The sequence below is a fragment of the Oncorhynchus tshawytscha genome, linkage group LG19, assembly GCF_018296145.1.
Source record: "Oncorhynchus tshawytscha isolate Ot180627B linkage group LG19, Otsh_v2.0, whole genome shotgun sequence".
NCBI lineage: Eukaryota > Metazoa > Chordata > Actinopteri > Salmoniformes > Salmonidae > Oncorhynchus > Oncorhynchus tshawytscha.
In genome coordinates, this window is record NC_056447.1 from 48,880,148 (window position 1) to 48,897,406 (window position 17,259).

Sequence of the window (17,259 nt, forward strand, 5' to 3'; positions counted from 1 at the left end):
CATGTGGTTTTTTTTTGGATTGTTTCGAGTTCCACGTTTTATTTGTCGTATGGGATACACATGGTATACATTGTCCAACGAAATGCTTACTTGCTTGTTTATTGGATTTGAAATAATCTGTTCCGCCGATCTTGACTGGAGAAACATCTTGTTTGACGCGCAGAGAAAAACAGACTTGTCTCTATGAACTGGAGAACCTGAACCTTTTGAACTGAAAATCTGGTTTTCTCTCCAAGTATACCTAGTGTACAACCCAAATAACACCCCATTCCCTATAAAGTGCACTACTTTTGACCAGAACCCTATGGGGCCCTGGTCAAAGTAGTGCACTATATAGGGAATAAGGTGTCATTTGGGATGCTACCCTAGACCCTAACCAGAGTGAGTCTGTGGGTGAGACTGTGCCAAATCAAACATGTACAGTCCAGACATGCTGACAGAGAACCGTGTGTTGGGGCTGTGGGCTTGTCCATCATTCGTCTCCTTGAGGACGTGAGACAGTAATTCAGACCAGCAGCTGGTTATTTTCCCTATTCTTTTAACCAGGATTGTTCATCTACTGTACTAGATGGATTTACTGTGTACATCTACACTATATTTGGAGGACATCTTTCAATCAATGAGTTGAGATGAGAAATACAATACAAAAAATGTAATTGAACTGCGAAGTATGACTCCTGGTTTATTTAGTCTTGTGGGACTGTGTCATTATCCTTCAATAAATCTGCTGAGAACGTGAAGCAGATGTCAGGACACTTGTGGTATCCCATCTATATGTTGGCTGTATGGCAGCACAGATCCTGTTGTTTCCCTCATTCTATGACTGAAGTGTCCTCTACATTGTAATTCATTGCGCATTTAGCATTTCCATAGGAGTCAATAGTCAGTGGTTACCCCAGCAGGGTTTATCTCTATCCATACTCCCAGACTCCACTGTCCCCCTCACCCTGCTCTGTGGGGAGATACCCTACCACCCACTCCCCACCCGGCTGGGGGTACAAGGTCTCTGTGGGGAGATCAGATATGCATCTGAGGCTCCCAAGGTAAAGCCATGTTAACAAGCACCTTTATAAAAGGCTGTTAAACATTGAAGACTGCAGGGGTCCGGGCCACATCGGCCTGAGGGAGGGGAACACAGGAACTAGCTTACTGTGAGCTAACATTGTAAGAGCTAACTTTTCAACTCTTGAGCTTTGAGAGTTTGTCAGAGAGTTTGTGTGTGTGCTGGGTAAGATGGTTTGGTAGTCAGTCGGTAGGTTGAGGAAATTAAATCAATGACATCTGAGGTGAGAATTAGCATACTTGCAGATGATGTTCAGGAAAAGGCATTGAGCTATGGTCTCCGATGGGTAACAAATGTGTTTTTATTTAACTAGGAAGGTTAGTTAAAAACAATTTCTTATTTTACAATGACAGCCTACCCCGGACAATGCTGTGCAAATTGTGCGCCGCCCTATGGGACTCGCAATCACGGCCGTGATACAGCCCGGGATCGAACCAGTCTGTAGTGACGCCTCTAGCACTGAGATGCAGTGCCTTAGACCGCTGCGCCACTCAGGAGCTATGGTCTCTGATGGGTAGCCAGTGAAGTCTGATCTGGCTGTATCTCAGACTTGACATTCTTCTGAGGCAGGTTCTGAAGGGGAAGAAGAAGCTTCTTATCTGAGCAAACATCTTTCGCTCTCTATCTCCCTCTTCGCTCTCTCCCCCTCACTTTCTCCCTCTCTATCTCCCTCTCTCCCCCTCACTTTCTCCCTCTCCCCCTCTATTTCTCCCTCTCCCCCTCTATTTCTCCCCTCTCCCCCTCTATTTCTCCCTCTCCCCCCCTCTCTTTCTCCCTCTCTATCTATCTTCTCTCTCTCCCCATCTTCTCTCTCTCCCCCTCAATTTCTCCCTCTCCCCCCACTTTCTCCCTCCTCTCTCTCCCCCTCTCTTTCTCCCTCCTCTCTTTATCTTCTCTCTCTCCCCCTCTTTCTCCCTCCTCTCTCCCCCTCTCTTTCTCCCTCCTCTCTTTATCTTCTCTCTCTCCCCCTCTTTCTCCCTCCTCTCCCCCTCTCTTTCTCCCTCCTCTCTTTATCTTCTCTCTCTCCCCCTCTTTCTCCCTCCTCTCCCCCTCTCTTTCTCCCTCCTCTCTTTATCTTCTCTCTCTCTCCCCCCTCTCCTTCTCTCTAATGAATGTCATATGTATCCCCCTCTGTGACATAGCATGGCCCATGCTGCTAAAGTCATGTTCTCTTGCTACTTTACTCTGGCTGAACTTTCTCTATAGCCTTAATCTACCCTGAGATACACAACCCACTACTCTCTATATAGTTAACCTTAATCTACCCTGAGATACACAACCCACTACTCTCTATATAGTTAACCTTAATCTACCCTGAGATACACAACCCACTACTCTCTATATACAGTAGTTAACCTTAATCTACCCTGAGATACACAACTCACTACTCTCTATTCAGTAGTTAACCTTAATATATCCTGAGATACACAACTCACTACTCTCTATATAGTTAACCTTAATCTACCCTGAGATACACAACCCACTACTCTCTATATAGTTAACCTTAATCTACCCTGAGATACACAACCCACTACTCTCTATATACAGTAGTTAACCTTAATCTACCCTGAGATACACAACCCACTACTCTCTCTCAACAAGGCCACATAGTTTGGGGTTATTTCAATAGACGTAGATACAACAAGAAGGGTCTTATTTTGCACCCTTTTGATTGAAGACAGGTTCTCTTGGTTTGAGGGTCTCTAATCATCATGAATGCAGTAGTTAACAGCTCATCTTTGGGAGAGAGAGACGGGGGCAGAGAGAAAGACAGACATTGTGGGTCAGATTACACAGCCCCACAAACATTTCTAAAACAAATCCAATTTTGATAAACTTCCATATCTATTAGGTGAAATATCAGTGTGCCATGACAGCAGCAAGATTTGTGACCTGTGTCCACTGTAATGAATACTCAAGGAGAAAAAGGTGTAGATTCACGCGCAGGGCGCGGCAGGTGTTCATTTCACCTTCGCAGAAGGCAGGAATAGTGGTCACAGACAGGCAATGGTCATACACAGGTAGGCAAACAGGCAGGTGAATCAAAACTAGGACTGAAGGCTATAACTTGTTCCCACAAACGAGCTAAGAAAAGGCTTAGTAGAGTCAAAACGAACAATACCTCACAAAGGCACAAATAATGCAAATAGTCCGGGTAGCCATTTGATTACCTGTTCAGGAGTCTTATGGCTTGGAGGTAAAAACTGTTGAGAAGCCTTTTTGTCCTAGACTTGGCACTCCGGTACCGCTTGCCATGCGATAGTAGAGAGAACAGTCTATGACTGGGGTGGCTAGGGTCTTTGACAATATTTAGGGCCTTCCTCTGACACCACCTGGTGTAGAGGTTCTGGATGGCAGGCAGCTTAGCCCCAGTGATGTACTGGGCCGTACGCACTACCCTCTGTAGTGCCTTGCGGTCGGAGGCCGAGTAATTGCCGTACCAGGCAGTGATGCAACCCGTCAGGATGCTCTCGATGTTGCAGCTGTATAACTTTTTGAGAATCTCAGGACCCATGCCAAATCTTTTTCGTTTCCTGAGGGGGAATAGGCTTTGTCGTGCCCTCTTCACGACTGTCTTGGTGTGTTTGGACCATTCTAGTTTGTTGTTGATGTGGACACCAAGGAACTTGAAGCTCTCAACCTGCTCCACCACAGCCCCGTCAATGAGAATGGGGGCGTACTCAGTCTTCCTTTTCCTGTAGTCCAAAATCCTCTCTTTAGTCTTGGTTACATTGAGGGATAGGTTGTTATAATGGCACCACCTGGCCAGGTCTCTGACCTCCTCCCTATAGGCTGTCTTGTCGTTGTCGGTGATCAGGCCTACCAATGTTGTGTCGTCTGCAAACTTAATGATGGTGTTGGAGTCATGCCTGGCCATGCAGTCGTGGGTGAACAGGGAGTACAGGAGGGGACTGAGCACACACCCCTGGGGGGCTCCAGTGTTGAGGATCAGCGTGGCAGATGTGTTGCTACCTACCCTCACCACCTGGGGGCGGCCCGTCAGGAAGTCCAGGATCCAGTTGCAGAGGGAGCTGTTTAGTCCCAGGATCCTTAGCTTAGTGATGAGCTTTGAGGGTACTATGGTGTTGAACTCTGAGCTGTAGTCAATGATTAGCATTCTCACATAAGTGTTCCTTTTGTCCAGGTGGGAAAGGGCAGTGTGGAGTGCAAAAGAGATTGCATCATCTGTGGATCTGTTCGGGCGGTATGCAAATTGGAGTGGGTCTAGGGTTTCCAGGATAATGTTGTTGATGTGAGCCATTACCAGCCTTTCAAAGCATTTCATGGCTACGGACGTGAGTGCTACGGGCCTGTAGTCATTTAGGCAGGTTGCCTTTGTGTTCTTGGGCACAGGGACTATGGTGGTCTGCTTGAAACGTGTTGGTATTACATACTCAATCAGGGACATGTTGAAAATATCAGTGAAGACACCTGCCAGTTGGTCAGCACATGCCCGGAGCACACGTCCTGGTAATCCATCTGGCCCCGCAGCCTTGTGTATGTTGACCTGTTTACAGGTCTTACTCATGTCGGCTATGGAGAGCGTGATCACACAGTCGTCTGTAACAGCTGATGCTCTCATGCATGCCTCAGTGTTGCTTGCCTCGAAGTGAGCATAGAAGTGATTTAGCTCGTCTGATAGGCTCGTGTCCCTGGGCAGCTCGCGGCTGTGCTTCCCTTTGTAGTCTGTAATAGTTTGCAAGCCCTGCCACATAAGACAAGCGTCGGAGCCGGTGTAGTATGACTCAACCTTAGCCCTGTATTAACGCTTTGCCTGTTTGATGGTTCGTCGCCTGGCATAGCAGGATTTCTTGTAAGCTTCTGGGTTAGAGTCCCGCACCTTGAAAGCGGCAGCTCTGCCCTTTAGCTCAGTGAGAATGTTGCCTGTAATCCATGTCTTCTGGTTGGGGTATGTACGTACAGTAACTGTAGGGACGACATCCTCGATGCACTTATTGATGAAGCCAATGACAGATGTAATGTACTCCTCAATGCCATCGGAAGAATCCCGGAACATGTTCCAGTCTGTGCTGCAAAACAGTCCTGTAGGTTAGCATCAGCTTCATCTGAACACTTCTTTATAGACCGAGTCACTGGTGCTTCCTGCTTAAATTAAGCAGGATTCAGGAGGATAGAGTTGTGGTTGGATTTACTAAATGGAGGGCGAGGAAGAGCTTTGGGTTAGGGTTAGAAGTTAGGGTTAGGTTTAGTACCAGGGTCAGGTTTAGGGTTAGGAGTTAGGTTTAGTACTAGGATCAGGTTTAGGTTTAGGAGTTAGGGTTAGGTTCAGTGCTAGGGTCAGGTTTAGGGTTAGGGAAAATATTATTTTGTGTCCCCCCACAAGGTTAGTTGAACAAATCGGTGTGTGTGTGTGTGTGTGCTGTAGGCATGTGGACTGTGCTGCCCTACGGGTGTGTGTGAGTGTTCCTGTCGAGGCCAGGCATGCAGACCGTGCATCTCCTACTGCTATCTCACAGAGACTCGTTACTAAATGAGAACAGGATGCAGAGCAAACAGCTGACTCTTAAACAGTTTGGCCTCTGTTAGTGGAGGGGTGTGTGTGCGTACCTGTCTGCTTGCATATCTGTCTGTGTTCTGGTCCTCTACTATCACAGTGTTCTGACCCTCTACTATCACAGTGTTCTGACCCTCTACTATCACAGTGTTCTGACCCTCTACTATCACAGTGTTCTGACCCTCTACTATCAGTGTTCTGACCCTCTACTATCACAGTGTTCTGACCCTCTACTATCACAGTGTTCTGGCCCTCTACTATCACAGTGTTCTGGCCCTCTACTATCACAGTGTTCTGACCCTCTACTATCACAGTGTTCTGACCCTCTACTATCACAGTGTTCTGACCCTCTACTATCACAGTGTTCTGACCCTCTACTATCACAGTGTTCTGACCCTCTACTATCACAGTGTTCTGACCCTCTACTATCACAGTGTTCTGACCCACTACTATCACAGTGTTCTGACCCTCTACTATCACAGTGTTCTGACCCACTACTATCACAGTGTTCTGGCCCTCTACTATCACAGTGTTCTGATCCTCTACTATCACTGTGTTCTTTCTGGTCTACTGTCACGCCTGACTTCTTCAAAGGCACCAATCAAGTGTGGCGCCTTTTCTCAGCTGTATTCCCACCAGCCCCCATAGCCCCGTGTGCCCTGCCCAGCCACGGGGGGGTGGAAGCTGGGGTACGAGGGGGGTGGAGGGGGTGCGCTGACCACTGGCTGGGCTCCATTGAAGTCTCACAGTCAGAGCTGTAGAGCTGTGGTCTTTTCTTTTGAGAAATGATCACAACTGCCCATTATTTTCCCCCATGCCTTTTTGTCCTACAAGGCCGTTCAGCGTGGCTGGTACAGCTCAGAGTAGCATTCAGATGGTATGTTACTTCAGACAGGTTGGAACTTTTCAAGTAGTAATAGTGGTAATAGGAAATCACATTTATCAGGCTTACAAAATAGTTGTAATACTGTGGTAGTACAGTAGTAGTACAGTAGTATCACAGTAGTAGTACAGTAGTAACACAGTAGTTGTAGTAGTACAGTAGTAGTGGAAGTACATTAGTAGTACAGTAGTAGTAGTAGCACAGTAGTAGTAGTACAGTAGTAGCACAGTAGTAGTAGTACAGTAGGAGCACAGTAGTAGTAGTACAGTAGCAGGAGTACATTAGTAGTACAGTAGTAGTTGTAGTACAGTAGTAGTACAGCAGTAGTAGTACAGTAGTAGTTGTAGTACAGTAGTAGTACAGTAGTAGCACTGTAGTAGTACAGTAGTAGTACAGTAGTAGCACAGTAGTAGTACAGTAGTAGCACCGTAGGAGTACAGTAGTAGTACAGTAGTAGCACCAGTAGGAGTACAGTAGTAGTAGTACAGTAATAATAGTACAGTAGTAGCCCCAGTAGTAGCCCCAGTATTAGCCCCAGTATTAGCACCTGTAGTAGCACCTGTAGTAGCCCCTGTAGTAGTACAGTAGTATCCCCAGCATTAGCCCCAGCATTAGCCCCAGCATTAGCCCCAGCATTAGCCCCAATATTAGTACAGTATTAGCCCCAGTATTAGCCCCAATAGTAGTACAGTATTAGCCCCAATAGTAGCCCCAGTAGTAGCCCCAGTATTAGCCCCTGTAGTAGCCCCAGTATTAGCCCTAGTATTAGCCCCAGTAGTAGCCCCAGTAGTAGCCCCTGTATTAGCCCCAGTATTAGCCCCAGTAGTAGCCCCAGTATAAGCCCCAGTAGTAGCCCCAGTAGTAGCCCCAGTAGTATCCCCAGTATTAGCCCCAGTAGTAGCCCCTGTATTTCTATCTTTCCGTGTCAGGGTCCACTCGATGGTCCCCATCCCTTTCTCTCTCATCCCTCCACCTCTCTATCTCTCATCCCTCCATCCCTCTCTCTCTCACCTGTCAGACAGACAACAACCTGACCTCCCGATTCACCTGTCTCTTACCTCTATCTCTCATCCCTCCACCCTTCTCTCTCTCACCTGACAGACAGACAGTGCTCTGGCCTCCTCTGATTGACCTCTGTCTCTTCCCTCTATCCATTCCAAAGATGAAAGGATGATTAGAGACAGACAGACGCCCTCTTCCCTCCATCTCTGAGGCAGGTTGAAAAACAAACAGCCCCGAGGAGAAGAAGAGAGGCGGAGAGATAAACAAAAGAGACGGGTAAAGAACAGGGGCTTTGGACATTCGCCACATGGCACTGTGATCCACAGGGAGTTGTGTATCCTATAGTCAGGGAGTTGTGTATCCTATAGCCAGGGTTACTGTTGTTATACAGACCTCCAGCTGTAGTCAGGAAGTTGTGTATCCTATAGCCAGGGAGTTGTGTATCCTATAGCCAGGGAGTTGTGTATCCTATAGCCAGGGAGTTGTGTATCCTATAGCCAGGGTTACTGTTGTTATACAGACCTCCAGCTGTAGTCAGGGAGTTGTGTATCCTATAGCCAGGGTTACTGTTGTTATACAGACCTCCAGCTGTAGTCAGGGAGTTGTGTATCCTATAGTCAGGGAGTTGTGTATCCTATAGTCAGGGAGTTGTATATCCTATAGCCAGGGTTACTGTTGTTATACAGACCTCCAGCTGTAGTCAGGGAGTTGTGTATCCTATAGTCAGGGAGTTGTGTATCCTATAGCCAGGGTTACTGTTGTTATACAGACCTCCAGCTGTAGTCAGGGAGTTGTGTATCCTATAGCCAGGGTTACTGTTGTTATACCGACCTCCAGCTGTAGTCGGGGAGTTGTGTATCCTATAGCCAGGGTTACTGTTGTTATACAGACGTCCAGCTGTAGTCAGGGAGTTGTGTATCCTATAGTCAGGGAGTTATGTATCCTATAGCCAGGGTTACTGTTGTTATACTGACCTCCAGCTGTAGTCAGGGAGTTGTGTATCCTATAGCCAGGGTTACTGTTGTTATACAGACCTCAGCTGTAGTCAGGGAGTTGTGTATCCTATAGCCAGGGTTACTGTTGTTATACAGACCTCCAGCTATAGCCAGGGAGTTGTGTATCCTATAGTCAGCGTGTTGTGTATCCAATAGCCAGGGTTACTGTTGTTATACAGACCTCCAGCTGTAGTCAGGGAGTTGTGTATCCTATAGCCAGGGTTACTGTTGTTATACAGACCTCCAGCTGTAGTCAGGGAGTTGCGTATCCTATAGCCAGGGAGTTGTGTATCCTATAGCCAGGGTTACTGTTGTTATACTGACCTCCAGCTGTAGTCAGGGAGTTGTGTATCCTATAGCCAGGGTTACTGTTGTTATACAGATCTCAGCTGTAGTCAGGAAGTTGTGTATCCAATAGTCAGGGTGACTGTTGTTATACAGACCTCCAGCTGTAGTCAGGGACTCACTCATCTCATCCCCCTGCTATAAATATCTGTATTTATCACCAGAAGAACAAAAGTGTTGCAGAGATCCCTTCAGCGCCTTTCGGGGAAGATAACCCACATCAACGCAGTGCTGGTGGTGACTCAGTCAGTGCTAAGCTGTGCAACATGTCTGAGACTGACTGGGTGAATGATGTTTGGGTCACTTTTGTTAGGAACCAAACTGAAGAAAAACTGACTGAAACAGGGAGGGACAAACGAAAGGACTAAGAAATGCTCACTTTAAGTTCCATCTCCACAATGAACCCTGGACCATGTGTACTACTGTATGTGGATGATGTATCTATCACTCTGCCTTGAGTAAAACATATCTCCCTCTCTCTCTCCCTCTCCCTCTGCAGTAGAAGGCGTGGTGTGTGATGAACCTAGAGAGTGCGTGTGGTTACCAGGTCGGGGCGCGGAGCCCGCGGGAAGTGATGGAACAGAAAGTCCAAGGTCAGCTGAACTTTGGCTTCCAGAGGAGTTCCACGTCAGACGACGACTCAGGCTGTGCCCTGGAAGAGTACGCCTGGGCACCGCCTGGCCTCAGACCCGAACTGGTGAGATGCCCCCAAATATACAACACAACAGGGTCCCGTGTAGCTCAGTTGGTAGAGCATGGTGCTTGCAATGCCAGAGTTGTGGGTTCGATATCCACGGGGGACCAGTACAGGGAAAAAGTCCCAAAAAATGTACCCACTCACTACTGTCAGCCGCTCTGGATAAGAGCATCTGCTAAATGACAAGAAAGTACAAATGTAAAAACACCCTCTGTTCTAATATACTGTACAATATGCCCCTTAAATTCAACACTATACGCCACTTAAACTGAAAGAAAATATAAAGGCAACATGTAAAGTGTTGGTCCCATGTTTACATGAGCTGAAATAAAAGATCCCAGAAATGTTATATAAACATAAAGCTTGTTTCTCTCAAATGTTGTGTACAAATGTGTTAACATCCTTGTTAGTGAGCATTTTTCCTTTACCAAGATAATCCATACATCTGACAGTTGGGGCATATCAAGAAGCTGATTAAACAGCATGATAATTACAGAGGTGCACCTTGTGCTGGAGACAATAAAAGGCCACTCTAAAATGTGCAGTTTGTCACACAACACAATGCCACAGATGTCTCAAGTTGAGGGAGCGTGCAATTGGCATGCTGACTGCAGGAATGTCCACCAGAGCTGTTGCCAAAGAATGGAATGTTTTTTTTCTCTACCATGAGCCACCTCCAACGTCTTTTTAGAGAATTTGGCAGTATGTCAAACCGGCCTCACAACCGCAGACCATGCGTAACCACGCCAGCTCAGGACCTTCACATCCGGCTTTTTCACCTGCAGGATCGTCTGAGACCAGCCACCCGGACAGCTGATGAAACTGAAGAGTATTTCTGACTGAAATAAAGCCCCAAGTGGGTGGGCCCATGCCCTCCCAGGCTGCAACCCCTGCCAATTAATGTAAAATCCATAGATTAGGGCCTAATATTTATTTTAAGTGACTGATTTCGTTATATGAACTGTAACTCAGTAAAATAGTTGAAATTGTTACGTTTATTTTTTTATTCAGTATATACAGCATATGTCACGTACATGTACAGTTGAAGTCGGAAGTTTACATACACTTACGTTGGAGTCATTAAAACTAGTTTTTCAACCACTCCACATATTTCTTAACGCACCCATCCCGCACCCACCCATCCAGCGGGATAATCTTTGTCAACATCCGCTGAATTGCAAAGCGCCAAATTCCAATTAAATTACTAAAAATATTAAATTTTCATGAAATCACAAGTGCAATATAGCAAAACACAGCTTAACTTGTTGTTAATCCACCTGGTGTGTCAGATTTCAATAAAGCTTTTCGGTGAAAGCATAACAAGCGTTTATGTAAGAACATCTCTCTCAATAGACAAAATATAACAAACAGCTAGCAGCCAAGTAGACTGGTCACGAAAGTCAGACAAGCAATAAATTAAATGCTTACCTTTGATGATCTTCAGATGTTTGCACTCACGAGACTCCCAGTTACACTATAAATGTTCCTATTGTTCCATAAAGATTATTTTTATATCCAAAATACCTCCATTTGTTTGGCTCATTATGTTCAGAAATCCACAGGCTCGAGCGGTCACATCATCGCAGACAAAAATTCCAAATAGTATCCGTAAAGTGCATAGAAAGATGTCAAATGTTTTTATAATCAATCCTCAGGTTGGTTTTACAATATATATATAATCGATAATATGTCAACCGGAATGTAGCTTCTTCCATAGGCGAGAGAGAGAAAATCGCTGTTGCGCATGAAAACTTCTGCTGGCACCCAGTCATCCACTGACACGATGGGTTCTTTCTCGCTCATTTTTCAAAATAAAAGCCTGAAACTATGTCTAAAGACTGTTCACAGCTCGAGGAAGCCATAGGAAAAGGAATCTGGTTGATATCCCTTTAAATGGAGGCAAGGCATCCAACGGAACGGAGAGCTTTCAGGAAAAACAGCACTTCCTTGTTGGATTTTCCTCAGGTTTTTGCCTGCAGTATCAGTTCTGTTATACACACAGACAATATTTTGACAGTTTTGGAACCTTTAGAGTGTTTTCTATCCTAATCTGACAATTATATGCATATTCCAGTTTCTGGGGTTTCAAATGGGTATGTTTTTTAGCCATAAACGAAAATACTGCCCCCTACACTCAAGAAGTTTAACAAACTATAGTTTTGGCAAGTCAGTTAGGACATCTACTTTATGCATGACACAAGCCATTTTTCCAACAATTGTTTACAGACAGATTATTTCACTTATAATTCACTGTATCACAATTCCAGTGGGTCAGAAGTTGACTGTGCCTTTAAACAGCTTGGAAAATTCCAGAAAATATTGTCATGGTGTTAGAAGCTTCTGATAGGCTAATTGACCTAATTTGAGTCAATTGGAGGTGTACCTGTGGATGTATTTCAAGGCCTACCTTCAAACTCAGCACCTTTTTGCTTGACATCATGGGAAAATCAAAAGAAATCAGCCAAGACCTCAGAAAAAAATTCTAGACCACCACAAGTCTGGTTTATCGTTGGGAGCAAATTCCAAATGCCTGAAGGTACCACGTTCATCTGTACAAACAATAATATGCAAGTATAAAACACCATGGGACCACGCAGCCATCATACCGCTCAGGAAGGAGGCACATTCTGTCTCCTAGAGATGAATGTACTTTGGTGCGAAAAATGCAAATCAATCCCAGAACAACAGCAAAGGACCTTGTGAAGATGGTGGAGGAAACAGGTACAAAAGTATCTATATCCAGAGCAAAACAGCAAAATGAGTCCTATACCGACATAACCTGAAAGGCCCCTCAGCAAGGAAGAAGCCACTGCTCCAAAACCGCCATAAAAATGCCAGACTACAGTTTGCAGCTGCACATGGGGACAAAGATCGTACTTTTTGGAGAAATGTCCTCTGGTCTGATGAAACAAAAATAGAACTGTTTGGCCATAATGACCATCGTTATGTTTGGAGGAAAAGGGGAGGGGCTTGCAAGCCAAAGAACACCATCCCAACCGTGAAGCAGGGGGGTGGCAGAATCATGCTGTGGGGGTGCTTTGCTGCAGGAGGGACTGGTGCACCTCACAAAATAGATCACATCATGAGAGGGGAAAATGATGCGGATATATTGGATCAACAACTCAAGACATCAGTCAGGAAGTTAAAGCTTGGTCGCAAATGGGTCTTCCAAATGGACAATGACCCCAAGCATACTTCCAAAGTCATGGCAAAATGGCTTGAAGATAACAAAGTCAAGGTATTGGAGTGGCCATCACAAAGCCCTGACCTCAATCCTTTAGAAAATTTGTGGGCAGAACTGAAAAAGCATGTGTGAGCAAAGAGGCCTCCAAACCTGAATCAGTTACACCAGCTCTGTCAGGAGGAATGGGCCAAAATTCACCCAACTTATTGTGGGAAGCTTGTGGAAGGCTACCTGAAACGTTTGACCGAAGTTAAAGAATTTAAAGGCAATGCTACCAAATACTAATTGAGTGTATGTAAACTTCTGACCCACTGGGAATGTGATGAAAGAAGTAAAAGCTGACATAAATCATTCTTTCTACTATTATTCTGACATTTCACATTGTTAAAATAAAGTGGTGATCCTAACTGACCTAAGACGGGGAATTTTTACTCTGGTTAAATGTCAGGAATTGTGAGAAACTGAGTTTAAATGTACTTGCTTAAGGTGTAGGTATCTTCTGACTTCAACTGTATATGCAATATAACCCACGACCTTGCCGTGTCTAGTGTCATGCTCTTACCAACTGAGCCACATTAGCCCATATAGAAGGACCCATAAACACATTTGGCTCGTTTAGATAGGAGCTGAGAAACACCATAGTAGATTTCTCTGTCATTATTTTCCTTGTCATAACTCCATTAGGCATATTGCCAGGCCTCCTCGGGTTATTGGGGTGGTGAGCAGGGCAGAGGGAGGGTTTGTCGTATTCTTGTCACCCTGAAACCGGACAAAGCTGCTCGTCTCTAACCGTCGATGTGGCACTTTGACCCTTAGGGCCACTGGCCTGGCTACTACTTTGCCCCTCGGGGAAGTTGACAGCAACTGAAGGCTACATTAGGAGGGAGGGTCATGACTGCTACCAGATAAAAGGGTGGGATGTTCTTGTCTCTTGTTTAGAAGGGGTTTCCTGCTGCTCGGCCCATCTCTGGGTATTGCAATTGACCCCCACAATCCTCAGTGTTGAGCTGTCGTAAATGATGCACATTTCATGCTGCGGTTACTCCTGCATCCACCTCCCTCGGTCAGGGCTAAAGAGCAGTAAGATGACTGACCCCCTACCTCCAGGGCTGTGTGTTTCTCCACTGTAATGTGCACAACAGGGCCGTTCAACAGAATAGTGGCTGTAAAGGCATTACAGTTGACCCAGGCATTTACACACAAAAGGGGGCTGTTTATTTGGAGGCTTCAGAGCCTGGGTCTCTTGTTGCTTCAGTCCCCCCCCCCCTTCATTGCTTCCATGTGTGCTGTTTAAAGGGATGTAGAGGGGGATAGAGAGTGGGGGGAGTAAGGGAAGAAAGGGAGAGAGACAGAGGGAGAGAAGGAAGGGAAGGTAGTTGGGAGAGTGCCACATAACACAAGTGGACCCTGTTTGTGAACGAGCCTGTAAAAGGCAGCTGTGGCGAGGTCCCCTCCAAGCTAAACCTAGTGTTGCCAGCAACCAGCGGGACAGGGGGACTGATCCACATCTAAAGGCCTCCTCCTGCATCTGATCTGTCAGATCTCTACTAATCACCAGCAGACTTTTAAATGCCAGAGTTTGTAATATATATATATATATATATATATATATATATATATATACATCCTGTCTCAGTGTCTTTGGGGTGGTGCTTGACAAGTCTGCCTGTCTCAAACAATGGAGCCCTCCACTATGCTCACTTTTCAGGTAGGGACACACACGCACACAGCCCATTATCCAGGGACAGGCTTAGCTGGTATTATCATTTCTAATGTGCTGAATAACATTTATCTGGGCCAGTGAAATAGTTTAAGAGAAATCTGGGAAGTTGCTCCTCCGTTCGACAGGGGGAGCTAGGATCCGGTCAGGAGCTAGGATCCGGTCAGGGCTGTTTTTATGTTCTCCACTAAGAACATGTTACTTCACAGTATAAACAACGCTTCAGGTTAATTTTGTGTGTGGTAGGTGTAAGCATGGCGCTACCAAAGGATCAAATACACAATGTGTGTGTGTCTACCATCTGTCTTCTGCTCTGTGTGCTCCAGGTCCAGCTGTATTTCTCCTGTCTGCCTGAGGACAAGGTTCCTTACGTTAACAGTCCTGGAGAGAAGTTCAGAATCAAACAACTCCTCTATCAGCTGCCTCCACATGACAACGAGGTAAGGAAAAGGCCCCAAAAGAGTGTGGTTGTACGTGCATGGGTGTGTGTAGTTCATATAAACTGTGTGTGTATGTTTGTGTGTACGCTGTGTGTGTGTCATAAAATGCATCCCAGCATGCCCTCTCATTAAAGGCGTCGTAACAGGGCAGGTCTCACAGCAGGACAGCACCCATTTTCCCACCATCCATCCATCCCATCCATCCCATCCATCCCATCCAATCCATCCCATCCATCCATCCATCCCATCCAGCCATCCATCCATCCATCCCATCCCCTTTCCCAGACTCAATGTTGTTTGAAGATGTGGCCGACCCTTGTCCTTCCCTGCCTTGCAGTAAACCTCTGTTTAAGACCACCTTACCACCTACCAGGGTTGGGGTCAATTCCATTCCAATTCAGACAGGAAATAAATGGAAAGTCCAATCCTCCAAGCAATGACATTTCATTTGACTTCCAGTTTACTGAATTGAAATGGGATTGAAATGACCCCCCCCAGCTCCATGCCATTCTGTGATGGAGGACTTGGCATTCACGTTATCACCATCAGGGTCATTAGTCCCTTGATCCAACGCTGGGTCACAGACTGTCATGCCCAGGGTACAGTAAGCCCTTTGACTATGATTTGATGATGTTTGCTGACAGCCCCCACCAGCAGGGTTCCTGTCATAGTCTTTCTTGTGACAGACCAGTGGGATAGGCGACGCTGCTGAAAGACGTCCTTTATATGTGCCACCACCGCAGTGACATCACAGCTTGAGCCAGAGCTGCTTCTCTTTGTGGTTCTTCCCCTCGTGATTCCACTCTAAACACAACCCCTGTAAAACGTCTGCTTTCTCTTGGTAACGGTTTGAGGAGAGAGACGTCAAAAAAACAGTTGTCACTCTCTGCTTTGTGTTGTACAATTAAAGTCCACTTTGGACGATGTTTAACGAAGGCCTGTCTTCTTTCACTCCCTTCAGGGCCGCTACTGTCAGTCTCTCAGTGAGGAGGAGAAGAAGGAGCTCCACATGTTCAGTGTCCAGAGGAAGAAGGAGGCGCTGGGGAGGGGCTCTCTCAAACTCCTGCCCCGGGACCTGCTACACAGTATCTGTGAACGTGTACGTCCCCTCTCGCCTCAGTTGCTAACAGGAACATTTTCACATGAGACACATATCGGTCAAAAGTTTTACAACACTTACTCATTCAAGGGTTTTTCTTTATTTTTACTATTATCTACATTGTTGAATAATAGTGAAGACATCAAAACTATGAAATAACACATATGGAATCATGTAGTAAATAATAAAGTGTTTAACAACTCAAAATATATTTTATTCTTTAGTAGTACACATGATTCTTTAAAAAGCCACCATTTGCCTTGATGACAGCTTTCCACACTCTTGGCATTCTCTCAACCAGCTTCACCTGGAAGATGTAGAAGATGTACAATGTAAAAAATAAAGAAAAACCCTTGAATGAGTAGATGTTGCAAAACTTTTGACCGGTATTGTATGTAACAGTTTGCGAAGTTATAGGAACTGTTGTAAGCCATATAACCCAATTACATGACTATTGAGAAGCGAAAAGCAGAACTATCTGTAGCCTGTGCTTCACTAGAGGAGTCCGTTTCTCTTAGAACCTCCTCTTCCTCTGTGTTGTATGTCAACCATGCTATGTAAGAGATCCCTAAACATATGGTGGTTTTGCAGCCATCGGAAATCTAAAAAGCCTCTCAGAGTTGGAGTGTAGCTCCAGTGGGTTGACTGACTCTGTGCTCTACTCGATCCTCAGTGTTTTATTTAGTGTACTTACAAATGGAGCCTGAGCAGCCCGGGGGATGACTATTAAGCTTGGTCAAAACACCGCTCTGCTCTGCTGTAAACTGTTAATGTGATGTTGTTTGTAGTCCCAGTGTTAAAGCACTGCCTGTGTCCTCACATGACACACACAGATAAACCGAGAGGAACAACCCAACTGCAGAGGGACCGTAGTCGACCACAGTTAGCACCACGGTCAGAATTCCCATAATAACACCAGATGCCATGTTATGAACTGTACTGATGCGGTCCCTCACAGATGGAAGGGAGTTGGTCACGTATCTCAACCCTCCTCCTCTCTCCAGTAGGGAATGGGGACAGGGGGACTTAGTGGCCATATGATACCCTAGTTAGTATCCAGGCTGAGGCCATGCTGTAGGATTAGATAGGACAGCCACACACTCCAGAATGGAAGTTACATAACTAGGGCATTTGGCCATAATTGTTGACATGTTTTCACTGTGCAGTCAACCACACATTTAACTAGTAATGAAATTCATGTTTTTTTTAAAAGTCACCACTTTAAAAATTACAATATGCCATTTTTACTGGTCATTTCAATGAAATGTATATACCCATTGATTCTTGAAGAATAACTTCCCTAATGAGCTTAATG

The 17,259-nt window shown here is 45.5% G+C and overlaps 1 protein-coding gene across 1 annotated transcript in view; it reads left to right on the top strand.

Annotated features, from left to right (window-relative positions):
* LOC112218891 (prickle-like protein 1) overlaps positions 1-17,259 on the top strand; it is a 53,986-nt gene that overhangs the window by 29,267 nt on the left and 7,460 nt on the right. Inside the window, exons 2-4 of the mRNA XM_024380120.2 lie at positions 9,304-9,501; positions 14,732-14,845; positions 15,807-15,944. Coding sequence (XP_024235888.1) covers positions 9,322-9,501; positions 14,732-14,845; positions 15,807-15,944 — 432 coding nt within the window. The 5' untranslated portion in view covers positions 9,304-9,321. The remainder of the gene's footprint in view (positions 1-9,303; positions 9,502-14,731; positions 14,846-15,806; positions 15,945-17,259) is intronic.